General features: G+C 44.7%; 1 protein-coding gene and 1 pseudogene across 1 annotated transcript; both read left to right on the top strand.

The window, feature by feature from the left end:
- Positions 1-529: 529 nt before the first annotated feature.
- Positions 530-24235, top strand: Apmap (adipocyte plasma membrane associated protein). The gene is made up of 9 exons (XM_059261588.1): positions 530-676; positions 8608-8724; positions 12705-12820; positions 17562-17654; positions 18796-18912; positions 19978-20152; positions 20656-20790; positions 21094-21286; positions 23133-24235. The coding sequence occupies exons 1-9, from the start codon at positions 585-587 to the stop codon at positions 23340-23342; spliced, it is 1248 nt and encodes a 415-aa protein (XP_059117571.1). The 5' UTR covers positions 530-584; the 3' UTR covers positions 23343-24235.
- On the top strand, positions 6719-7148 carry LOC131910025 (small ribosomal subunit protein eS19-like; annotated as a pseudogene).
- Positions 24236-26198: the final 1963 nt, after the last annotated feature.

Raw genomic sequence — 26198 nt, 5'->3', positions numbered from 1 at the left:
TACCACTAGTGGTCTTTTCTACTTGGGCCTATCTTTACCTAAAGATAACTCCTTTTAGAAAAATTTTTTCAAATGTCTGTTGTATAACCACCCGAAGATCTAGTAGTCCACATTTGTTCTCGACCAAAAGGGAACATTTTGAATCTTTCCGGAAATCGTTTCAGAAAAGAACGATTTTCAGGCGGGGAATATTGCACTGCAAGAGGATGAACGCGTAATTTTTCACACAGTTCGTTAAGAATCAGTGGCATACTCTCTTTGCACGCGTGTTACTGCAGACATCACCGCCGGCACAAAGACGCGAGGGAGACCCCGGCAGCGGCCTCAGCATCCAGACTTGGTGGGGTGAGGGAGGCCCCCCACCATTCCCCAGCGGCTGTTCGCCGAGGCCGGGGGTGGGGCCGTACCGCTGTGCCAATCTCCCGAAGGGGGAGGGGCCAGCATGCAGCTCGGCAGCATGCAGCTCGGTCGCCAGGTATACGTCATTTCCGCGCGCCGGGGCGCAGGGGCGGAGGGGGGGCGGTCCTGGAACTCGTGCGACTCAGTGCCGACAGAGGCGGTGGAGCCGGTGGTGCGGCTGCAAGATGAACGAGGCAGACGGGCTGCGGCAGCGCCGGCCCCTGCGGCCGCAGGTCGTCACGGACGATGGCCAGGCCCCGGAGGCCAAGGAGGGCAGGTAGGCCGAACCTGGACTGGGGCCATCCTCTGCGTGGACGAGAACCCTCTTCGTTAACCCCACTTTGACCGAGGACCCGGGTTCTGACCTGCAGGACGCGTCTGCGGGGCGAGGGCTCGCGCGCACCCGGGCTGTCAGTGCTCGCCGCCGTGCTGCGGGCCTTCCCCGTCCCTTCTTACACTCCAGCCGCTGGAGCCGTCGCGTTTTGGCATCTTCCCGACATGTCCTTGCTGGATCCTCTGATACTCCTGGGACAGCCACCCGGCCACTGCCCTGCCTGCCACTTTTGTGTTCCCCTTTTCACTTTTCCTGAAGGGAAGTCAGAAAAGATGCGGGATCTTCCTTCTGCGAAGATCCTCTTCTGCACCTACTGCCACCGCGCAGTCTGCAGTCCTCACCACGGAGTAGAGAACCGACATGACATTGTTGGCAGTTTTTCTGATAGGGACAGTAGTTACTGACGATTAGTAAATCTCTAAAGGTTTTTTTTTTGCCCCAGTCTTCCTGTATTTAAGAATGTTCTGTTAGCTAAAAGCTGAAGCATGCTCCTTAAACCCGAATATAAGACATTTAAAATTCACTTTTCAGTTTTGTGATGTGGATTTTATATTTTGAATTTCTAGATCAGCCTTAAAGTTGTGGAATTAACTTATGTGATAGAAAAATTGGAAGTATTTATTTGGTCACTAGCAGTGTCATGAGGGGTGTGGTACATACTGGAGAAGAGACAGTTTCTGCTTCTGATGGTCAGCTTTATTGACTAATGATAATAAGATAAACACAAAACATACTTTGGCTTTAGAAATGAGTTTGTGAAAGAACCAGAAAGTGATAGTATGGGTCTTGACTAAGGAGACCAGCCATCTTAGGTTGCCTTGAGGTCCCATTTTCTAGGACACGCTTTACTAAGTGGGTGTAGATTTGGGACAAATTGCTCACCAAGCTTGTTGTGGATATTGCGAATTAATTACTAATTAATGGCAAATCTTTAGGATGGATAAGCAAGGAGTAGCCAAACCTGACTGCAGAAACTAGGAGAAAAAGGATGGAGCAGTTGAGGGCCCTACCCAGGTACTCTGAGAGGTTCAGTGCTTTGAAGCCTGGCACACCCTGTACCTGGGGGCCCTTGGTAGATGGGCCTACCATCTAGAACAGCTGCTGTGACACTTCTGGCCCCCAAGCAAAGGGACGTGTTTTATTATCTTGATTTTATTTTTTAAGGTTCTCTGTGGGGATTTCTTCCTTTCTGACTACAAATTAGATGCAAATTGTCTCTTTGCACCTGATCTTGTCCAGTGTCTTCCATTTGTGCTTATACTGTTTGACTTTCTGTTTGTAAATATGTTTCTTAGTATCTTTTCTCTTTCATTAGTGATCCTTAATGGTTGCTTCTAAAGTGAGTTCTTGTCAGCCACCTTCCTTTCTGCCCTTACTGTTTTCATCAGTAGCAGCTCTGTATTTTTGTGGTAATTTTTAGTAGTTTGTCCAATTATCTTCTTGATTCTGTAAGGGTCTAGGGTTGAATGTGAATCAGGAAAGTTTTGTGAAGTAAAGAAATCTGGAAGTTGGGAGCTCAGAGGTAGGACACTTACCTAGTTCACCTAAGGTTGTGTGTTTGACTCTCAGTGCAGAAAATAAAGACAGCAAGGAATCTGAAGAAAGTATAAACAAACAGAGAGTTAGAGCAAACTTCAGACTTGCGAAAACCTGCAAGCCTAACACAAAATTATGAACTGACTTACAACATTGTGAGATTTCTTTTCTTTCTTTTTTTTTAAAGTTTGATTACACAGTTGAGTGTAAATTCTGTAGCTGACAATGGGGGATTGCAATGTCAAAATGCTAGACACGCCTCAGAACGGAGTGGTGGAAACTTGATTGTCTAGTTGTCAGAATAGAAGAAGGAAAACAGATGTAATAGTGGAGGGGCCCTTAGCAGTACTTTGGAAAGTTTCCCGCCTTGCAGGAAAAGCAGCCTTGCTCTGTTTGACTGGAGTGGTTGTTGAGGTCGCTGTGAGTGAGATGGTATGAACGAAGTTACAGTAACGAAGGGTGGAGCTGGCAGTTGGACAGTGACTGAGAAGCATCTTTCAGAATCATGCCTTCAGAGTGAGCTTTGGTGTTAAAGCTTCTGAATATCTGAATGAGCTACCCAGCGGAATTTGATTGTTCAGCCCTTTTATTCAGTGTGGGACACGGATGAGTGAGGCATTTACCATGCCGCTGCCCTTTAGAGTTACTGTTTGACATTGGTTTCCCAAATGCTTCAGGAACTTTGTTGAAAAAGTAATCCTTATACTATGAAATTATCTTTTGAAATATCCTTCTATCTAGGAAGAGAAGGCTTTAGTTTTTATGCATGTACCTAGGAGTGAAGGATTCATTGAGAGTTTGACAACAGTGTTTTCAGTAAGCTTCAGAGGGCTTTTAGAGTAAAAGTGTCTGTCAGGCCTCATTCCCACTTTCCAATTTAAGACAGAGAACAGGGGAGTTGGGAGATTATGATGTTTTCATCCCAGCACTGCCCGACTGTGTCTTCAAATGGGTCTTTTAACTTATTTTTTTTCTTTTCTTTTTTTCTTTTTGGTTTTTTGAGACAGTGTTTCTCTGTGTAGCTTTGTGCCTTTCCTAGAACTCGCTTTGTAGACCAGGCTGGCCTCGAACTCACAGAGATTTGCCTGGCTCTGCCTCCCGAGTGCTGGGATTAAAGACGTGCGCCACCACCTCCTGGCTTATTTTTCTTAATTGCTCAATTAAGACAATTAATTTTTTACTTTTTCAGAAGAAAAAAAAGATTCTAGGAGGAAGGAATGTGAAAAATGAGCAAGTTTCACCACTTTAAAAGATGAGACTTGTTGCTATTTGGCTTTTGAGCGTCCTTGGCACCCAAGGTTGCTCGTACCCCACGGATTTGGAGCCTATAGACTTTTTTCTGCAGAGTTCACAGTTCATTCTTGGATTCTTGGTGTCTTGTTATCTGATGGTGGTCTGGTGTGCACATGCAGGGAGAGTTAGAGAATACCCTTGAAATTGAGCGGGTGAAATGGCAGAGGATTTTGTAAGTTATTCGAACTGGTTGCATCACTGTGACTGTGCCCTTTCCCATAGAGACTGCAGGCAATTCAGGATGCCCATGTCCTCAAGGGAGTAGGCATTGCTCTAGGCTCTTCTTAAGAGATTGGACAAACAAGTAGGTTGCTCAGGCTGCACTTGGAAGATAAGTTGCTAGCTTTTCTGATTATGTGATTATAGGCTGGAAGTGTGTAAGTGAAGACAGAGATGAAGGGTGTAGTTCCTTCTTTAAGCTAAATTTATGCAGGTGCACAGTCTGAGGAAAGCCAACATGGAGAAAACATGCAGGACTGGAAGTGGACTGTGAATTCCCAGGATCAGTAGTGGGGATGTCTGGTCAAAAGTTAATCTTAGGCTCCAGTAAGTGTGTGCAGAATAAGAGTGCAAGAGCAGTTTGCCTCACTTATGTGACAAGCTCTCTCCATCTCAAGTGCTCAGTAGCTATGCCTTGTTAGTGCCTGCTTTATTTCTATCATGGTGCTCAGAGTTTTCTTAAAACTTGACCAGCACAATTACTAGTAGAAGCCGAATAATGAAGTCCAGGAGGAAGTTGGATAAGATTAGTGGTGTCCGTCTGTTTATCAGGAACAACTGATGGGAAAAATGGGTTTCCAGGCCCACTCTGGACCCATAGACCAGAATCTCCAGGCATTGTTTAAAGCTGTAAATATGTTAGGTGCACGCCTTTCATCCAGCACTCTGGAGGCAGAGGCAGGTGAATCTCTGTGCGGTTGAGGCCAGCCTGGTCTATCTACTGTGTTCCAGGACAGCCAGAGCTACATAATGGAGAAGCCCTGTATCAAAATAAGCAAACAAACAACCCCCCCAACCCCCCACCAAAACCAAACCAAACCAACCAACCAAACAAAACTGTGAAGATTGTCTTCATTGACGAGTTCAGTTGGGAGCACCCAACAGGGGATTTCTAAATTCTTCTCCAGTTTTGATCCTATTAACTGTAAGAGACTGGCAGTACCAGATACCAGCAAGTCTTGTCAAGGGGCTGGTGATGTCACTCAGTGGTAAGAGTATTGGCCTGACATGTAAGAGGCCCTCTGGGTTCTATCACTAGAATCACAGAAAGAAAATAATAGAAGGTGCTTGTCTAGATCCCAACAAGGTGGGAAATGTGGGACACTCATTGTGTGTCATCTCTGGAAGTTGGCTATTTTTTCCAGCTATAAGCACGGGTGTGTTGAGTCCTGGCTGAACTTAGTTTGGACACAATTAAACCTTTTGCCATGATGTGAAGGGACAGTGAACCAAGCAGAGTGTCACATACTCTGAATCAGGTCACTAAGTTAAGAGTTTTGAAATGTAAGATACAGGACTGGAAATGTACCTTCATGGGACAGTGCGTGCTTAGCATGTGCATGGCTCTGGGCTCCATCCTAACACCCTTCTTCCCATGCTAGGAGCAGTGTGGGAAAGGAGAGTTCGTGTAAGTCTGACACAGATTAGGAGATTTTGTTTTGTTAGGCAGTGAAAAAAAGAAGACTGTACTTTGTTAGATTTTCATGCTTATTTTGGTTAATGCCAACCAACAACCACAGATCTGGGACTATAGTGTCTCCCCGCTGGTTCAGATGAAGTAGAGGATTGCATCAGCGTCCTTTAAAGGACAAGAAGAATATCCTGGTTGGACTATATAGTGTTCCCTGGGTGCTTTGAATGTGTTTGTCTCTCTTTGGGACTCTTGTTTTTAACAGCCGTTTTTTCTGTCATTGGTACTTGTAACCGGCCCTGCTTTTTTGAACAGGTACCTCTCAGTTTATTTCTATTGTGGTAAAAAGCTTTAGGCCGCTTCAAGAAAATCACTTTGATATAGTGCTCCAGGCTTTGGTGTGGGTTTTGCATAGAGAAGTCCCTGACTTTTAGTTTCTTTTCCTTTAGTGGGAACAAATCATGTTTACTTAAAATCTCCAATTTAGTGTTTTTTGTTTTATAAAGTGATGGAGTTTTGCAACAATTTACCACTGTATAAATTTACATCATTTTTGTTGAGATGTAATTCATGAAACACACAAGTTACCATTTTAATGTATGAAGCTCAATGGATTTACAGTGTTTGCAGTGTTGGTCAGTTACTTTCATCATCCCATTAAGACACCTTTTATCCAATAAGTAGTCACAGTTACATTATGTGAAAGAAACCATTTCCCCATTCACTCACAGATGTCCATAAGTGAATGAGTGTAACACGAATTGCTAAAATGGTCTTATAAAAAACCTGGAGCCAGATATTGGGGTAAATGCTGAAAGATCAGAGAGACAAAGGAACAAGTCACAGCTACTTCTCACCTCGCCAGCTCCACGAACCCTCTGTTTGAAAGGCTCTGAGTCTTCAGCCGAAAAAGCTCTCTAGCCAAGAGCTTCAGACGAAAAGGCTTCATTGAAAAGCCTCTAGTTGAAAGGGTTTCTGCCAAAAAGACCTTAGTTCCTGTCTCCTCACGCCTTATATACCTTTCCCTACCCAGCCATATCACCTCCTTCCTAATGCTGGCATTAAAGGCATGTGATTCCCAAGTACTGGGATTAAAGGTGTGTGCCACCACTGCCTGGCTCTGTTTCTCTCCTAGACTGAGTCAATCTCATGTAATCCAGGGTGGCTTTGAACTCACAGAGATTCAGACAGATCTCTGCCTCCCAAGTGCTAGTATTAAAGGTGTGTGCCACCACTGCCTGGCCTCCATGTTTAATCTAGTGGCTTGTTCTGTTCTCTGATCTTTAGGCAAATTTTATTAGGGTACATAATTTATCATCACAGATGAGTAGATAAACATATTTGGTACACACACACACACACACACACACACACACACAGGGGGGGTTGTCTTATACCAGTAAAAACAAAAAAAGGGGTAATACTGATATATTGTATAACACAAGTACATGAATGAACCTGAAAGATCTTATGCCAAGTAATAGAAGTTCTCCCTATTCCCTGATGGGCAGCACAGAGACTCCATGATGCCTGGTGTTACTGTAGAAGAGGTAAACCAGCAGGAGTTCATCAGACCTCTGATAGCTTTCCTCCAAAGGTCTGGGAAACTGAAAGTCCCTGAAGAGTGGATACAGGCAGTCTGACCAAACATAAAGGTCATGCTCTGAGAACTGGTTTTACACACAAGCTGCTTCCACAGTGCAGCGCCTGTAACTCTGGGCTGGTGATAGCGTTGGCTCTATGACGAAGATCTATGGAGGATTTAAGAGAAATAGCATCAGGCCCAGCCACATCAGTAGAGGCTTTGAGAGTGTGGCCTGTCTAGTCCTTCAAGCCCTGGAGAGGTTGACAGTGGTGGAAAAGGACCGACATGGGAGCTGCAAGCTGACCCCTCAGAAACCGAGAGAGCTGTATGGAAGTGCTGGACAAGTGGTGGCTGCTAACAAGAAACCATAGATTGAAGGATTCTGGGTTAAAGTTGCCTCATTGCAGGTCAGGGAGGGAGGAGTTACTAAAAGTCACACATTGTGTGGTTGCATTAACATGACATAGCATCATGACCTTTTAAACCCTAAGGGCTCTGGGTCCAGGCATCTTCCACTCTTCCGCTAATTGCTAATGGTGAAAGCAGGCCTAAAGTCCTTTCTGCTCTGCTGATGTTCTTCCAGTTTGGCAGTGGACATTGCTTGTCAAAGCTAAAACCCTTCCTTCCAATCTGTTCTATTAAGTAGGACTCCTCATTTTTCTCTTTAAGTCTACATTTAAATTTTACAGATAGAAACTTTCTGATAAGCTCATGATTTTAGTTTTTTTTTTAATTTGCTCAAGTTAATCTTTTAAAAAAAATGTGTGTGTGTGTGTGTGTGTGTGTGTGTGTGTGTTTGCATGTGAGTATAGGTATGTAGGCATGCATGCCACAGTGTACATGTAGTTCTCTGTTTCTGCCCTGCGGGTTCTGGGGATTGAACTCAGGTTTTCAGCCTTGGCAGCAAGACCCTTTACACACTATATTGCCACCCTTTTTAAGTTAACCTTGATGTCAAGTGTTTAATAAAATTACTATGTAATTTATATAAGCAGATAATGATTCTATGAGGTTTATGTAGCAAGAAGCTGAAGATTGTCACTTTTTAAAAACCAGATAAGAATGACAGTGTGTGTGAGTAGTTCTAGTTATTGCTGTCATTTGTCTTAAAGCTACCCAGATTCAAAAGCACCTCTTAGACTGGTAAATAGCTTTTTGGAATTTTAACTGCAGAATCTATGTGAATTCCCCAGGAACATCTACCAAATTCCACCAAAGGAAGAGCAAGGATTTCCTTTGATTCCTAAAATGGGGCAGTGCAAAAAGTGCCAGAAATTAGGGGCTCAGAGAGTTGGCAGGACTCCTGTTCCCTTCATGAAAATCTCAGTCCACCCCTCCTCTCTCTTTGCTCATCTTCTCTATATGTGACTATGTCCATCACATCATTGAAAGTCTTTCTCCTATCTTTTCTGAGTCAGGATCTTGTAGTCCTGCTGGCCTTCAACTTATAACCCTCCTTTGTCAGACTTCTAAGTGTGACCTGGGCTTACAGGTTGGTGAGCTGTGCTGGCTCTCCCATTTATATTTTGTATTCATCAATTCTTTGAGTTTTTCCTTGAAATTCTGCTAGAAGAAAGAATATCTGGACTCTAAATGACTAGAGTGTTTCACAGAGCTGCAGGATTTTACACAAAGAAATAGTCATGTCTGCCAAGGTTGACAAACCACTCAAGTTTAACCAGCATTACAAAGTCAGTGACCTTGCAGTAGATAAACTTGGTGAGCAGAGAAACTGGGTGAGCGGTTTGCTTCAGAGCAGGCATCCGGAGCCGACAGGTTTGCCACCGTGTGTGGCTGTGCTGACTGCCACTCTTGTGTTCTTTCTGACAGCTCCTTCAGTGGCAGAGTTTTCCGAACGACCTTCCTGATGCTGGCTCTTTCCCTTGCCATTCCCCTGCTTGGAGCCGTGATGCTCTTGGAGTCCCCTATAGATCCTCAGAGTCTCAGGTAAGTGCCCACCAGTCTTGATAAGGGTTCCCCTACCAGTGGGGGTGTGCAGTAGATCAGTGTGGTCTGGAACTTGGTTATGAGTAGGAGAGCTCTGCTTCTTTAGTATTTGGGTTTCATATTGAATTAGATATAACTCAATACCTGTGAAATTGTCCCTGCCATTGTGACAAAAACCAGCTATAGAAATCAGAATTAAAGAAGCTGAAGTGTTAGAAATAACTGGCCTTAGTTCATTTAAAGTAGCAGAAGCACACTGCAGTGATTTAAATCCCTTATGTAATTTTTGTAAATAATTAATTTTTAAGATCTGTAATTAGTATTCTCTTTTTGCCAAGTTATAATTCACCAGTGGAGGTCTGTGAGGAATTAGTCTATTGTAACTTGAAAACCTCTTAACATGTAGTCATGTTTGTGGTCAGAGCAGGGCAGAGTCAGGCTTTTATTGGTGTTTGCTGATATTGAACTTGGGCTGGTTGTAGAAGGGTTGTGTGGTTTGGCCTGGAGAAAATGGAAGGAGGTAGGTTGAGCTTTTTGTGAAGGAGCTCTCTCAACTCCCTTAGCCTCTAATTTCCTAATCATTTTGTATCTCCCACCTTTAGAAATCAAAGGAAATCTTAGCTCTTCCATTTGGTTGAGTAAGTTTGACAAATTCACATAGGAAATTCACACAGATTCTGCAGTAACAAAACTCCAAGTCATCATGCCAAAGCCTTTGGAGATACTAGTGGGAGGGAAGCCATCTGAGATTTATTTTAGATGAGTTAGTACTTCATGTAAAGCTTTCAAAAGAGCTTTGTCTAACTATGGAGCAAAGATAATATATACAACTGAATAATGTGTTGGTGTTTTATATATAAAAATTAAGATTTTATATTGGATTCAACTCACTAAGAATATGTTCAGCAGCTAAGGTAGGTGTCTACAAGATTTCCGAGATGAGGGAGGACACAGTTTGATCTTAGATGAACATGTGGGCAAGAGTTACCTTGTTTATTGGATTTAGAATTACCAAACTTTAGTAACTAAAGAGCCTGGGGATATGGATAGAGTACTTACCTAGCAAGTGCAAAGACCCTTGATTTGGTCCCCACACTGTAAAAACCAAAACCCCAAGTAATCACTGACTACAAATAAAGGTGCATAGTGCTATGGAAATGGGATTAGCTTGCATCTTACGACCCAGGAGGAATGCTGACCTAGTCAGCTTGAGGGGTGGGTTCTAATTATCTGTATGACAGGGGGTACTCTTCCACACTTCCTATCTGAGCCTCGGGCCTGAGGACATCGGGTAGTCTTCTCAGAAGCCCTTCTTAACGTGTAGAAAACTGTCTCAATCTCCTCCCAGCAGAACTGACCCAGGTCTCCTTGAGTAAGGTAGGGAAGTAAACTGCATATCCTGGTAGTCAGAAGCCAGGTTAGATCCAGCCTTGTGAAGGGGAGATGCACACAGCAGCTGAAGATGTGAGTTTGGAGTTGACTGAAATCCTTTGATCTCAGGGAGGGCCAGTTTGTGTGTGGGAAGAATAGTGATGAAACTTAGCTGAAAAGGGGTGTGTGACCATGGCAAACAGAAAAACAGCTCAGTCAGTGAGGATTTGAAGTTGTACGAGGTGAGCACTGGTTGTACTGTAGGGGAGCCTAATGAGGCAAGAAGGGTTCAGATGCAGCTAAGCATATTTTTAAAATGCCTAGAAACGCCCATATCCTTCTGTGGAAAACAGTCCTCTTGTTCCTTTCTGGGTAGAAATGCACTTGCTTTCCCAGGCCCTGTGAGATGTAAATTGGAGTGGAGTCTGTGGAGCAAAGATCTATTAAGATGGCATGCCCCAAGACTGTGTCCTGATGTGGACATTTGTGTGAGACAGACTCAGCACACTTAAGAGTCGACAGAGCTAGCAAAGGGGTGTAGGAAGCTTGGTCCCAGAGGAAAGAGGAAAACATGATCCTGGCTGAAAAACTACAACAACAACAACAACTAGATAAATAACTGGACGTAAGCAGTACAGCCACAGAGTTAGCAAGGGTGAACTAGTGTCACTGGCTTTACTTTAATGGCTAGCCAGGTGAGGCCCCAAGACATGATCTGATTTGGGCTTCCCGGTGGCTGTCCTCTGCTGCCAACTACTGCCATGGGGACCTTGCTTGCCTGCCCTTTGCCTTTTTGCATCCAGGTCTGCCTGTCCCTGTCCCTGTCCCCCCACCCCTTGAGACAAGGTCTCCCTTTGCAGCCCAGGTTGGCCTCACACTTGTGGCAATCTTCCAGCTTCAGCCTCCTGAGTACTCGGTTGATAGGCATGAGCTACTATGCCTGGCTTTGAATTTTCTTGGTATTTCCCTACTGAGATTGTCCTCAGGTTGCCTGTGGGCAGGGACAAGCACACAATTGCTTCTTGAGAACTTCCTGAGTGGAAGGACTTAAGCCAAGATGGGGAGGTTTTGAGCGTCTGTGGTCTTGGCTTTATGCTCGTACATGGTTTGCTTTGCAAGCTCAGCTTGGTGGTTGGGCCTGTCAGGGTCAGAACTGAACTCTTGGCCAAAGCAGGCAGGCTACTTCCTGCCTTCTCCTTTGGCACTGGAACTTTCTAGTTAAGCTGAAAGGGTTTGCCTTTATGGCTGGTAGAAAGCCATGGTTGAGAGCCAGGGCAGAGGGAGGGAAGACAATTTAATCCGGGTGTGGTGCTGACTCAGAAGCGGCAACAGGGAGTAAAGTACATTGTTGTGAAAAATTGTTGTGTTGCAGAATAGAGAGCTTTTTATCCCTCACATTCTCAGCCACCTCCAGGCCCCTGCCTCCCCTCCACCGGTGAGCAGGCCAGGAAACAGCCTCGTTGAATGGCAAGGTTGAGGGCAGGATGGGAAATACTCCTCTTCGTCCTCCTCAGAAGTGTGTGTTGGGAACTCCCTGTCTGTCAGGTTCTTGAGATACAGCACAGGGAAGCAGGAAGGGATCTCTGGTCCACACAACACCCCTTCTAGTGGGGCCAGAGAGGCAAACACCCCAGAAAAGCAAATCCAAAAGTACATGAGAAGATGGTAAGTACAATGGAAAGATTAGAGCAGGTATGGGCCAGGCCCAGCGGCGTGGCCAGTTTTAAATTGGGTGCTAAGAATAGGCTTCACCAAGGAAAGGGGAGTTTATGAGAGTTAATGTACTCAAGGTCCTACAAAGGGGGCCTGGTGTGGGGGACAGAAGAAACAACAAGGTAACAGAAGTCACTCCGAGGGCTTTGGTTGTGAGTGGGATGGGGCATTTGCAGGGATCAGCAGACAGATGCTGTGATGTGAAGTGGGTTGCTTGATTGAGAACAGACTGTAGGATGAGAGAGAAGAGGCAGAAGATACTGTCCAGGGCAGAGTGGCAGCAGAGGACCTGGGAGGACGGTCAATCATGTCTCTTTAAAAGTGGCCTCAGCAGTAGCTAGGAGCTATGGCACTTTTGCCTGTGGATGGGAATGAGTTTGGAGGGAAGTTGCTGGAGTTACTCTGTGGGAGGGGAGGATGCTCTGGGGTTCAGCAGAATGTACCTGTGTGATGTGATGAGCCCTGGATGTTGTTCCATGGCTAGCTCCCTCCCTTCCCTTACATGAAGCAAGAAGCTAGTCAGCTGTGGAAGGTCAACAGAGCTCTCCCCATGTCAGGCAGACAGTACTAGCTAAGATAGATACTAGCTAAGGGCTGTCTGTATCAGAGGGTGTGAGAGAGTCTGTCTTGAGGCCCTGGATGGTGATGAGAACCATGGGATGTCTGGGGTATGGGGACATGCAATATTTGTATTTTCATAATTATTTCCTACTATAATCTCTTTTGATATCCTTGAATTTTCCCCCTTAATCTTTATTTTTCTGGCATTCAAGGGTGTTTTGGGAATGTATTCTGTGTGTTAGAACAGGGAGATAGACATGCCATGGGTCCTCAGGAAATGTTTTCCTTCACGGATATTTTTATATACAAATCCTTGCAATTGTACTGTTTTACAGCTTCAAAGAACCCCCTCTTATGTTTGGTGTTCTGCAACCAAATACAAAGTTGCGACAAGCAGAAAGGCTGTTTGAAAACCAACTCAGTGGGCCAGAGTCCTTGGTAAATATCGGGGGTAAGTAAACGGATCTGTGGCGTGCACTTGGCTGATTTCCAGGCCGCTGTGCTCAGGGTGGAGGGGCTCTGTGGGAGCAGCAGCAGTGGCAGTAGGGAGCTGTGGGCTTGGGTTTCAGCTGTGAACATCTCAAGGAACAGCTCTCTCTTCTCTCCGTCTGGTTTGCATTCCATTTTTGTATGTTTTATTTGTTTGTTTGTTTTTCAAGACACAGTGTCTCTGAGTAGCCCTTGCTGTTCTGGAACTCATTCTGTAGACCAGACCTGGCACTCAGAGATCTGTCTACCTGTGCCTCCTGAGTGCTAGGATTAAAGGTGCAGACCACCATGCTGGGCTACATGGGGCGATTTGGAGGTAATTTCCACAGAACACTTTGATACTTGGTTGTGCAGAGGTGGAAGGCAGATGCAGACACTGACATTGAATTCATTTGTTTAGTTAGTAGGTGTTACTTGATAGCACCCCAGTTCTGTGCTCACTTTGTCTCTGTATTGCATAGGTTTTATTTTGAAGTGAGGAGGAGTAGTTCTCAGTATTTCCACGAGTCTATCCATCTCAGGATGGATTTCCTGAGAACAAGAATTGGGCCTGATAATGAATTTGACTCTAGCAACCAGACAGTAGGGTTTTCTTTTTTCTTTTTTTTTTGGTTAGGGTGAGAATTAAGCTTAGTATTGAAAGGACACAGTTAATGAGATGATTAAACCTGGACTGGTGTGAGGATTTCTGAGTAGCAGCTTTGAAATGCTGCAGCCCTGTGTCTACTACATTACCTGGGCAGTGGCTATGGACATTGTGCACTTAGGTTTAGTTTCTCAGCCTGCCAGGGCCATTGCTGTGCAAGTGTTTGATAAACTCTTATCCTGCCCCTGCTTTGTCCATAGCGACCCCAAGGCTGCCCATTTCTGCAGTTATTGCTTTATTATAGGGCTGGCAGAGTAAACTTTTTTTTTTTTTTTTCAGTAAGAGTAAATACTTTATGGTAGAACTTCCATTTCTCTTAAAAGGTCTTGACATTTGTTAGTAAGTTTCATCAGTTCTGGTGACAAAGCCAAACACTGTTGTTTCAGCTAGAGTTTGTGTTGCTTGGAGGTCTTTGCTGCCTTATGAGTGCGCCTGTTCTGCCTTTTCTTCTGAGGAGCTGAGTATACTGGGTGCCAGTTCTGGTGTGGACCCAAGGGGACCTCTCTGCTTCTATTCCTGTGGATGTGAGCTACAAGTTGGAATCCAGACACCTGCTGCAGCTTCATTTGGAGGGTATCCTGGGAGAGAGTGGCAAGTGCTGACTGCCTCAGGACAGGTGCTAGAGGAGAGCAACCACCAATTAGCATACTTTATTTCATGTTTTTAAGTGATCCTGTTCTTGCAGCACTTATGCCCAGCTGGCAGCTGCTTGTGGTTACACAATTAAAAGGTTATGGACTTTGGTACATTGCTCTAAGTACAACAATATTTGAACCTAAACAATTCTTTCCTATTGGTAAGATATGCTTTAATATCGTTCCCTGGCCTACAAGAGGTCCTACTTACCTCATTCTCTCTACAGAGGGCAGACTTTGATGAGGCACTCTTTTCCCATCCCACCATACCATTCTTCCACCAGTGTAAGCTCCTGTGTATGGTAAAGGTGGATCTATCCATTCTACATTTTGCATTGCATTTTTCTTCTTGGAGCATACCAGATCCTACCATTGATTCTATATGCTTGGTGTCCAGGGAACTTAACTTCAACAGTTGGTGCTATATATATCCCTAAGGGTTTTTCCCCTTTCTGTGTATGCATCACCTTAATCTCCTTCCCAGAACTGTGAGACATGGTTAGTGTTCCAGGTGTTGTTGCCTTATATGTACCCATTATTTCCAGCCAGTATCTTTCTATGAGTCCCCCTCTACACAGGTGGTGCTATCTACCTTTTCATTAGAACAATTATGAAAGCATGACCCGATAATTTTAACTGCCTCTATTGAGTTAGAAAAGTTCCCTGGATTGGGAATTGCAGTTAGTAATTCCAGATAAGAAATTTGAGAGGCATAGCCCCCTACTAAATCTTAGGGGAAAACATTTGAGGAGGAACTGAATTTTTAGGGAAAATTACAGCTGTCTCATGCGTGACTGACAAAGTGAAACTAAAAGCTGCCAAAAGAATCAACAACATAGTGAAAGAGAAAAGAGCCTTCAATCTAAGGGAATCTAGCAGTGTCCTGCCCTGCCCCAAGTCCACGGGTCCTTGCCAAGTGAGAAACCATTTCCAAGGGTCTTGCTTTGCAGAATCGCATTGGATAGGCATTCATACACTGATCTGAGACTAGGCTGTAGGATGAATCTTAAAGGGTCTTATTAATAAAAACAAACCCAGAGCCAGGTATTGGAATGAATGCTGAATGATCAGATAAACAGAACAAGCCACAGCCACCCCACCTTGCCAATTCCTCAGCTGATCCTGTTTCCTCAGACTAGAAGCCTCTGAGTCCTCATCCAAATGGATCTCAGCTGACTGCTGCTAAAAGTCTAAAAGCTTAAATAGCTCTAGTTCCCTGTCCTCACACCTTATATACCTTTCTGCTTCCTGCCATCACTTCCTGGGATTAAAGGCGTGTGTCACCATGCCTGGCGGTTTCCAGCGTGGCTTTGAACTCACAGAGCTCCAGACGGATCTCTGCCTCCTGAATACTAGGATTAAAGGCATGTATGCCACCATTTTCTGGCCTCTATGTCTGTCTACTGGCTGTTCTATTTTCTGACCCCCAGATAAGTTTATTGGGGCGCACAATATATCAACCACACTAGGCTGCATGGCTCCCAACATTTATAAAATCTACTTTGTTTACTCTCTGTCAAAAATGCTCAATATGGTTTCAGTTTTGTATATTTATTTGTTATTATTTTTTAATAATTTCAAACATATATATGTATATGTATATACATATGTATGTATACACACACACACATACACACACACACACACACACACACACATATAATATTGGTCATTTTCACCCCTCTCACCCTCTTTCTCCTGTTTTCACTCCCTCTGAATGTCTTGTTCTTCCCAACGAGTTGTCTGTTTTCACATCTTTCTGTTTGTGTTTTTATTATTTTTTCAATGGCCCACTGAGCTTAACTAGGGTTGCTTGCAAAAAGAGTTGGGCAGGGGCTGTTTACTAGAGAGAGCATGGGCAGCATAACAGAGGCTGTATCACTGAAGAAAACTACTCCCCTGTCTCAGCAGCCTCTAATTGCAGTATCTCCTCAGGGGATTCTCCTGAGTCCCTCCCTGGTCCATGATGAAATGTTGACAGGCCCCATCGTGTGCAGGTAACCTTAGCTTCTGAGTTCATGAATGTAAAACAGCCAGGCCACATGCAGAAGACAACATTTCACAGCATTCGTCCCCATCCTGTGGCTTTTACAGTCCTTCTGTCCCCTCTTCCGGGATGTTTCCTGAGTGTGGGTGCTATGGATGTCTTTTGAGGGCTGAGCACTCAGCAGTCACTTATCCTCAGCAGTCTGACCAGTAAGAGTCTGTATTAGCCGTCACCCACTGCAAAGAAAGGCTCTGACCAAGGCTGAGGGCAGCACTAATCTGTGTGTATAAACGTGTATATTTAGAAGGCAGTTTGACACCTTTTCTATTGAGCAAATCAACAGTAGGTTCCCCTCTAGGATTTGTGAATAGCTCCCCAGCCTTCTGCTTTTGACCAGAGCAAACTTTTGAAGATCTGTTTTAGGCTTACAGTAATGGAACAGAAAGAAGAGATTTTATCAGAATGGGTGTTGGGTTCAGCACACAGGTCCAGCCTTCCTACTGTTGCCACCTCCTACCATAGCTGGGTTATTATTTCTACTGTCTGTTTTAATTAGGGCTCACTCTTGGCATTGTACACTCTGTGCATTTGGACACCTTTGTAATACCATCATAGAGGATATTCTCGCCGTCCTAAAATTCACCTGTGTTCTCTTCCCTCTTTAACTCTCAGCTACTAGTGACTTAAATTTCCACATTGGTCGCCTCTTCCAGAATGTTGTAGCATTAGAGTCATACAGTCTCTTCAGGTTGCCTCTTGCATCTGTGTGAGATACTGCTCTGTAGTTTCTCTTCATGTCTTTGTTAGGGCAATGCAGAAGTTGTAATTCATAGAATGAGTTAAGAAGTATTATTTCAGCTTCTGTCTTCTGAAGCAAATTTTAGAGATTTGGCTGTAATTTTTTAAGGTAGAATTCACCAGTGATCCAGCTGATTGGGGGCTGATGCTTTCTGTCTTGCAGGATTATTAATTATTTATTCAGTTTCTTTAACACACATAAGTCTGTTCATATTGCCTATGTGCAGACTTTGTACAGCTTTGGACAGTTGTATCCTTTGAGGAAGCCCACATAGTTTTGTTACTTTAAATTTTTTGTTTTGTTTTGTTTTTTCAAGACAGGGTTACTCTGTATAGCCCTGGCTGTCCTGGAACTCACTCTGTAGATCAGGCTGGCCTTGAACTCACAGAGAATCACCTGCCACTGCCTCCTGAGTGCTGGGATTAAAGGCCTATTCCACCACTGCCTGGCTTGTTACTTTAAATTTTAAGAATTTAAAATTTTCCCGTACATCATTTCTCCATCATCTTCAGAATTGCCGTTTCCTTTCTGGCTGTTAAAATATAACCAAGCTGTTCCCTTATAGAAGAGACAGTGTGGTCATAGCTCTTAGGCCAACCTTTTAATGACCCTTCCTCTTTTTGTTTTTGTAAACAGATGCGATGTTTACTGGCACAGCAGATGGCAGAGTTGTAAAACTTGAAAACGGGGAAATAGAGACCATCGCCCGGTTTGGTTCAGGCCCTTGCAGTAAGTTGGTGATGCCTCATTCGGAAAGTTGTCCCTTTCCCCTGGATGTCACTTTCACTGTTGGAGAACTGCAGACCATTTGGCAGACAGGACACGCTGTGGTGTCACCTTCGTTTTTTATTGCCGGGTGGTCATCTGGCCTTGGTGTGTCCAACAGACCCCGTGGTTGTCACTCTGATGTCCTTGCTTTCCAGTTGGGCATTGGTCATGTGACTGCTGAGTAGTTCCTGGTGCTGTGTCCCCTCATCATCCCATTCAGTCTCTGGTTGCCCTGTGGGAACTTCAGCTGTTAATCTCTGTGGGTGGTGCTGCTTTATATAAAGACAGGGGCTTTGTGACTGTTGGGGGCTGACATGTGATTCCTTAGTAGCTCCTCAGGGATTTCAGTTGTATTACTCAAGTCTGAGAACCCTTAGATCATTTAGATGTTGGAAGCATAAGCAGACAATCACACTGTTTAAAACCTGGTCCACAGGATTCTTATCATTTTAAAAAATTAATTAACTTACTGTAATTTTTTATTTTTTATTTATTTTTTGTGGTATTTTGGGTGGATTCCAGGACCTCCTGATTACCAGGCAAGTGTTCTACCACTATAATACACAGCCTAGTTACCATTTTTGATAACTGGAGATGTTTTATAAAAATGATGCATTTTCATTTCAAAATAAAAGCAGCATAAACATACAAAATCAAAATAAAAATCATTTAGGGTCTTCTGAAAAGTGACTGTGCCAACAATTGAATGAGTACCTTTCTAGGAAGCTTTGCATCCATGGACACCCATGCTCATACTCTGTATTAGCTTCTTCAGCCTGCCCTTTCCACTCCACACATAACACCTACTCAGCACCTACATTGAGCACTGGACAGTGAGCCCCCCTTGTGGTGCAGTAGCACTTGCAGTAAGCACCTTAATGCGTAATTAAGTATATGCTGTGGTAGCACCTACAGTAAGCACCCAGGTTGAGCTCCTTGCAGTGAGTCTCTGCAGAGGCAGGTCCATTTCTAACACTGTGGTCTTTTTGCTCTGTACAGCATGCTGTCTGTTTAGGGAGTTATGGAAGAGATACTTGGACACTGAAGAGGGCACAGGTAGAATCTTGGAGCGGCCACCGATTCCTATTGTTTATCTTCCTAGAAACCCGAGATGATGAACCTACCTGTGGGAGACCGCTGGGCATCCGGGCAGGGCCCAATGGGACTCTTTTTGTGGTTGATGCATACAAGGGATTATTCGAAGTAAATCCTCAGAAACGTATGTGACAACTTGTTTCTTTGATATTTTCAGCTTTTAAACAGTATACACATAAAACATATTTAATAAGATTGTTAAATGTAGTACAGGCAACTACAGTGTTTTCTTACTAAATAACAGCACAAGTATTGCCTACAGATACTTGTGTTGGCCACCAGAGAACTCCCTTTCTGAGACTGCCTTGGTCCTAGCCCAGTTTTTCTCTGCATCTGTGTTTTAGCCACTGGCTCTCAGAAGGGTTGTGTTATAAACATTTACTCCTCATCCTCCTGTCTGAGAATCTTTTTTTCCTCCGTAGACAGTTCCTTCTCCTTTCTCTCTTATGACTACACGTGATATAACCAGAACTGGTATTATAATATGTGCTGTGTGCTCTCTGTGGAGGATTTATGCATGGGGCTTGACCATGGGCATTGCAGACTGGCCTCTGCTTTCTGGTGGTTATGACTGGGGAGGTTACATAGCCTCTCTGTTCCTGTTTTCCATATAGTAGGAAAGATTCATAGTAGACCTTGCCTATGGATTCTTGCACAGGGTTAAATAATAGAGTACATAGGAAGCTTGGCACTCAATTTATGTCCTTTATGTTATTTGAATTTTGAGCTGGGGGTCTCATTGTATTCCCAAGCTGGCCTCCAATTACTGAGTTCAAGCCCTTCTCCAACCTCTACCTCTCCTGCTTAGGACTGCAGTGTGTCCCTCATTCCTGGCTAGTTTTAAAAACTCACTATTGTTGCTTAATGTAAAAGCAGATGAATAGAAGATTTGATTTTTCTTCTCTCCAGCTAAAAGATAGTACTAGATTTTTTTTTTTTGCTCTTAATAGTTTTTTTTTTTAAAGTTCGTTGATATCAATTAAAAAATGTGTTCTTCATCATCGTAATTCTGCCTTTGGTCTAAAAAAAAAAGATTGTCACTTAATGGTTGATAACTGCTCTCACTGGGGGTTAGAAAAGCTCATTTTAGCTTTTTGTTTTGACATGAGCTGGCTTGATAAACACTGTGAAATTATTAAGAAACAAGTTCCTAAAATGAGAGCGAATCTTTCATGTTTTGTGACTTCAGGTGCAGTGAAACTGCTGCTGTCCTCGGAGACTCCCATTGAGGGCAAGAAAATGTCCTTTGTGAATGATCTCACTGTCACTCGGGATGGGAGGAAGATTTATTTCACGGATTCCAGCAGCAAGTGGCAGAGACGGGACTACCTGCTCCTGGTGATGGAGGGCACTGATGACGGGCGGCAAGTGCTCCTTTCAGGCCTTCCCCTCAATGAGTAGATTAGCCACAGGGCACGGGCAGCAGACCTGTTTCTGCTGGAAGCCGTAGTAGGGTCTCAGCACAGGGTGCCAGTGTCTAGGAACAAGACCGTAGTGGCTCTGGAGTCAGGTCATGGCTCAGTATGATCTCCCTTCCTCAGAGCAAATAAAAGGAAGTCTGTCTATCCGGGGGGGTTCTAGACAGAATGGGTGAGGCCCCCCAGCAGGACCAGGTTTCAGGTCATGCCTCTAAGGGCTGGTGTGCTGGCCTTCACTGTGCTGACCTAGTTCTCTAGTCAGTAAGGGGATGCTGCATCTGGTGTGGACAGGGAGGGCCCTTACTAGCCAGCTTGGGACCAGGCTCATACGGATCCCTGACATGGGTTCTGTCACTCCAGTGGGAGGCTGAGTCCCTTTCCCTTGCCCCAAGCCCACAGGAGATCTTGGGCTCTCCCCCTGTGTGACTGCTGTGTTGGGCCTTCCACAGCCTGCTGGAGTACGACACTGTGACAAAAGAAGTGAAGGTTTTGTTGGACCAGTTGAGGTTCCCCAATGGAGTTCAGCTCTCTCCTGAGGAAGACTTCGTTCTGGTGGCAGAGACAACCATGGCCAGGATACGAAGGTGTGTGTGTGTGTGTGGTGTGAACAGAGCTCGTCAGGGCCTGTGGTGGGATAGAAACAAGGGGATGGATGTCTTGAGTTCATGCCATCTGCATAGCCTGCAGTCTGTTCCCCTGTAAGGGGGACTTTGGCTCTTCCTGCTTGTGTGGTCCTCAAGATGTGTGTCAGCAGCTCTGCTTGCGTTCACGACAGACACATGAATAGTATTTTCTGTACAGATATTTGAACTAAGACCAGGTTTGTGCCTGGCTAAAAATTTTACCTTAATTTTTTTTTACTTTGCCTACTTGGGCATGTTTTTCAGAGTCTATGTGTCTGGCCTGATGAAAGGAGGGGCAGATATGTTTGTGGAGAACATGCCTGGATTTCCTGACAATATCCGGCCCAGCAGCTCCGGCGGGTACTGGGTTGCTGCTGCGACAATTCGTGCTAACCCCGGCTTTTCCATGTTGGATTTCTTATCTGAGAAGCCTTTTATTAAGAGAATGATTTTTAAGGTAATTATGAAAACTGATTCCAAAAAGCAAGATGGAGATGAGTCTAATGGTCTGTTTCCATAGGCCTGACTAGCTCTCAAACCTCAGTTCCAGTTAGAATATTGGTACCTGTCACACCTACTTTAAGCACATGTGTGTTCATGCTTAGGTGTATGCATGTGTATGAAGGCTAGATGTCAACCATAGGGTCAGTCCTCTGGAATTGTCTACCTTCTTTTGTGAAACAGGGTCTCTCATCTGAGGTTCATCAGGTGGGATAGCTGGCCAGCCTTTGAGCCTCAGGGATCTGCCTGTTTGCACATCCCCAGCATCGGGTGTGTGCTGCCACTTTTGGCTTTTTACCTGGGTGCTTGAGTGGTAAGCACTTGCTGGCGAAGGAACTCCTCTAGTACTATAAACAGGTTTTATTCTTTAGCGGAAAATACAGTTGAAACACTTGAGTCTCCCTCCTCTCTTTCTTCTGTTTTCCTTGCTTCTGAGTGTTTTTGTCACTTCACCTTCCTGACTTCGGAGGCCACCTTACCTGGTAGTCCTGCTGCTCTCTGTCTACAGTGGCTCTTTCGACCTGCTTCTGCCCTCCTTCACACCCTGTGAGTCTCATGACTCCTTGGCTTTTGGGATCTTAGGAGCTTCTCTCCCGTCTCCAGGAGGGAAAGTTTCAGTTCTGAGGAAATGAACACACCCATATTGCATTTTCCCTGCTCTGGAATTGGCCGTTTCTTTGGGGGAGTACTTGGGCTTCTGGGTACCAGTGCTGATTCTTTTGGTCAGCTCATTCATTGGTTCCTCAGGAGCAAAGCTAGGAAGTGCAAGCATATGCTTACACCTACATTTCTTGATCATACTAGTTTAAAATTTAAAGCCGGAGTGTATGCGGATTACCTGTAGTATAACTGAGCTCTAGGGCTTTATTGTAGTTCTCTTAGCTCCCCTCATCTTTGTACCTACCTTGTCTCACTGTAGTGAGATGCCTGGGTCACCTTATCTTGCATGTATTTCCTTTGTTTTTGAGACAGGATTTTACTCTATAACTGCCTAGATTTGACTAGAACTCGCCTTCTGCCAGCCTCTGCCCCTCACGTGCTGGGGTTATAGGTGTTTGCCACCATGCATAGACGTGTTTACTGTTTAATAAGTTCCTCCAAGTGCAACCATGGTGTAGCCGTCGCTCCTATCTGAGAAAGAAGCCTCAGGCCTGGTTCTAAACTCTACACAAGTTGCTCTTTTCCACTGTCTTTCTCCATTGCCAGAAATCGTGTCCCTCCATGGGATTTCTCTGCTTAAACTTTCTGTGAGCCCCACAAGGCTACATCTGTTTGTAGCTGTGCTCACAGGTGCCCAGCTCAGCACTCTGTACAGGGGCTCACCCCACAGGGACTGCAGACCAAGTTTCAAGGAAGACGTCAAAATGGGCTTGTTCAGAGGTGATATCATAGGATGGACTTGCTCACTTAAACCTCCCAGCCCTTTTGTGACTGTGAAAGCCTTTTTAATCTCTCATCATTTGCCTCTTACATTCCTTGAGCGTAAGACTTGTGGTTAAGCTGTACTGATTTTGACCCAGTGTTCTGGTGGACAGAGTTGGTTTTCAGCTTGACTTCAGTGTAGTTATCTCTTGGAATGTGATCTTGCATTTTTCTGTGGTTAGCTAAGCCATCACTGTCCCTATGCAGGCTTGACCTCCTTAGTCTGATCTGCATGGCAGTGGGGAACGTGATTTTTGCCCCTGCACTTTGGGACCTCCCTCTCCCCAGGATGCTGGGCTACTCTTAGATGATGAGAAATTGTATGATCAGTTTGCTTGCAGTCAGAAGGTAAGCTCTCATCTCTGATATTTTCTTTCCAGCTGTTCAGTCAGGAGACGGTGATGAAGTTTGTGCCACGGTATAGCCTGGTCCTAGAACTCAGTGACAGTGGTGCCTTCCGGAGAAGCCTGCATGATCCTGATGGACTGGTAGTAACCTATGTGAGTGAGGCACATGAACATGATGGACATCTGTACCTGGGTTCCTTCAGATCGCCTTTCATCTGCAGACTCAGCCTCCAGTCTATTTAGTCAGCCCAGCAGCTGCTCCCACTGTGCATGCCAGGAATCATCACACTCAGCTACCATAGGTCTGGAAGGAGCCATGGACATAGCTTTGTCCTTCTGTTCCTGTTAGTCCTTGGAAGTGTGGGAGTAGCTGCTGCAACCTGGAGAAGGTGTGGTCTCTAAGAGGTGCCTCTCACCTGGACTTGATGTCACTTTTAGAGGGAAACAGTGTATCTACTGTGGGAAAGACAATTCACAGAAAGCCAATCAATATCTTTTTAACAAAATTTCATGCTAAGTACACGAAATCTTTAGGACTTGGAGAATTTCCTACACTTGTCCCAGGGCTCAGGGTTTGATTAGAGTATGGGATTAGCTATGCAGGGACCTTTCTGTTGCAGTCGGCTCTTTCTGCCACATTCAGTGTCTTCATTCTAAAGTGGGGTCATGCTTGTCGGGGATGGCGTGGAAGTGCCAGTGCAGGTGTGTCGAGGTTGCTGGCTGGGATCATGCAAGCTGAAACTTTGTTCTCAGGGTCATGTGAGATGTGTGGGAATACCTGGACTCTTCCTCCATAGTAAAGGGTGTCCTCCCAACCTCTACATGATGTGGCTCAGCCTCTTTTCATGCCAGAGGGTTTTCAAGACTTGTGTTTCAGTGGCCAAGAGCATTTCATTGGGCTTCTTGCTGTGACTACCTCCTCCACTAGAATTGAGTGACCCAACGAGTCTGTACCTGCACAGTGTGCTTTAGAAATGCCCTTTTTATGGCTTGGTTCATTACCTTTCTACCTACAGATGTGAGTAGCGACCTGTTGATGTTTGTGCTAATGTAATAAGCTCAGAGTTGCTTATTTCTTGGCAAGTCTGTTTATACACTGGTCTTAATTTTGATGATAATAAATAATATAAAACCCACTTTTCTGCTGGTTACTCTTTTTGATGAAGTGGCTTGGGAGTTTCTTCTCTACTTTAATTATTTTATTTTTCTGCTTTAATTGCTTAACAGTGTCAGTGTGAAAACTTTTGGTAAGGGTATTTTAGGACCAAACAGCCATCCGGTTTGCTTAGAAGTGAAGCTAAGGGGACCTCTTAGGGCGCCCAGGGTCCTGTAGTGGTGTCTCCCAGTTTTGATTGATCCCAGGTAAGTTGATGTTGGCTTTTGCTCCTGTTTGTGTCCTCTGCTGTTGGTACCTGTTTCTTTTCTCCTTGGGTGTGAGAATGCTGAAAAGATTGTGTCTCTGGAAGTGTTCGAAATAACTTGAAGGAAAAGTAATTTGAATAGTTAACGATGTAAAAACTGAAAGAAGTCAATAGCTGTGGTGAGTGAGAGCCACTGGCTGCCCTCCCCTCCCCACACTGCTCATGTGCAGTTGGAGGAGTGGCTGGAGTCTGAGGAGTCGTCTTTCCCAATCTTGTGTCACCTCCTCGGGCCTGGTTTGTAGAAATAAAGCAACAGTAGATTTGTGGTGACATGGGCTTCGGACCGGTGAATGCAACCGTGTTTCATCAGCTAAACAACTGTCAGTGCTATTTCTGGAACTTTATCAGAAAGCGAACCCAACAGTATGTCTGTCACACAGTGGTGTGTCCTATCAGGGATGCGTGACTACCTGGGTAACACGAGGGAGTCTATAAGAACTAGAGAGTTTGGCCTTCAGGGCTGAGTTCTCCCTGGTGAAGTGAGCCTTTTTGTGAACTTTTAGCAAAGGACTCTGGCTTTTGACTCAGCTGTCGCTTTCAGCTCCCAGGCGTCATTTCCTACGTTTATCTGGTTATTTGGTGCTAAAGACTGTTGTCTTAGGAGCTTCACATATGTGGCATGCTTTTCTTGTAAACATAAAAGGAATCTTCTCTCATATGGGTTATTAATATGTCCATAAGATTAATCAGGTAATTAATAATTTGCCTCGATACTGTTTCAAAACTCAGTTAAGAGTCAGTTTTTTGCCGGGTGGTAGTGGTGCACGCCTTTAATCCCAGCACTCGGGAGGCAGAGCCAGGCGGATCTCTGTGAGTTCGAGGCCAGCCTGGGCTATAGAGTGAGTTCCAGGACAGGCTCCAAAGCTACACAGAGAAACCCTATCTCGAAAAACCAAAAAAAAAAAAAAAAAAAAAAAAAAAAGTCAGTTTTTGCCTGACATTGCAATGAAATGCCTTTTGAGATTTTTATGGTCAACATATCCTTCCTTACAGAGTGGTTATGTATAATTTTGGAAGTTTTTCACATATATTGTCTTACCAGTCTTTTTTAAGATATGGTCTTGCTACATTGTGCAGGCTGGTCTTGGATTCATGGGCTCAAGCCATTCTCTCTCAGCTCCTGAGTAGCTAAAGCTATGTGTGCCATACCCAGCTTGCATATGTTGAATTAGTGATGCAGGAATGCATGGCCTTGTACGGATGAGAACTGAGGCTCAAGGGTTAGTGACTGCTTAGTGTCACAGCCAGAACATGACTGAGCTGGAGTCCTTGTTCTAGTAAATGAGGAATGTTCTGTAAGGCTGGACAGGAGGCAAGTGGCCTTCCCAAGGCTTTGGAGGCAGTGGCTGCTGCAGTTTTCAGGTCATGGGCTTGGGCCAGGACCTTGGTGGTATAGCAGAGTCCCTCAAGATGCCTTAGAGTGTGTATGGTGGCCTGGGCAACGGTGGTGTGAGGAGTTCCCATGGGCAGGGGTGAGTGATGTGTTTTGGAGCAGTAATTGTAGGTCAGCTCACTTTGCCCCCTGCATGGGTTGCTAACTCAGCAGAAGCAGATATGTGAAGTGTTCAGTCATGGAGCTGGCACAATGTATCTGGTGAGGAATGTGTGGCAAGGACATGGCTGAGAAAGCTCTAGAACATCAGAGTTGAGCTCTGTCAGGATTCTGGATGGCTGAGGG

The sequence above is a fragment of the Peromyscus eremicus genome, chromosome 4 (genome assembly GCF_949786415.1).
Source record: "Peromyscus eremicus chromosome 4, PerEre_H2_v1, whole genome shotgun sequence".
NCBI lineage: Eukaryota > Metazoa > Chordata > Mammalia > Rodentia > Cricetidae > Peromyscus > Peromyscus eremicus.
This window is presented reverse-complemented; position numbering and strand designations above follow the sequence as displayed.

Bases quoted from the DNA above. Each gene is read 5' to 3' on its own strand.
- Apmap (XM_059261588.1), top strand. From the start codon at position 585: ATGAACGAGGCAGACGGGCTGCGGCAGCGCCGGCCCCTGCGGCCGCAG. The intron at 17,655-18,795 runs GTAAGTTGGTGA...TTATCTTCCTAG, and splicing joins GTTTGGTTCAGGCCCTTGCA to AAACCCGAGATGATGAACCT. The intron at 20,153-20,655 runs GCAAGTGCTCCT...GGCCTTCCACAG, and splicing joins GAGGGCACTGATGACGGGCG to CCTGCTGGAGTACGACACTG.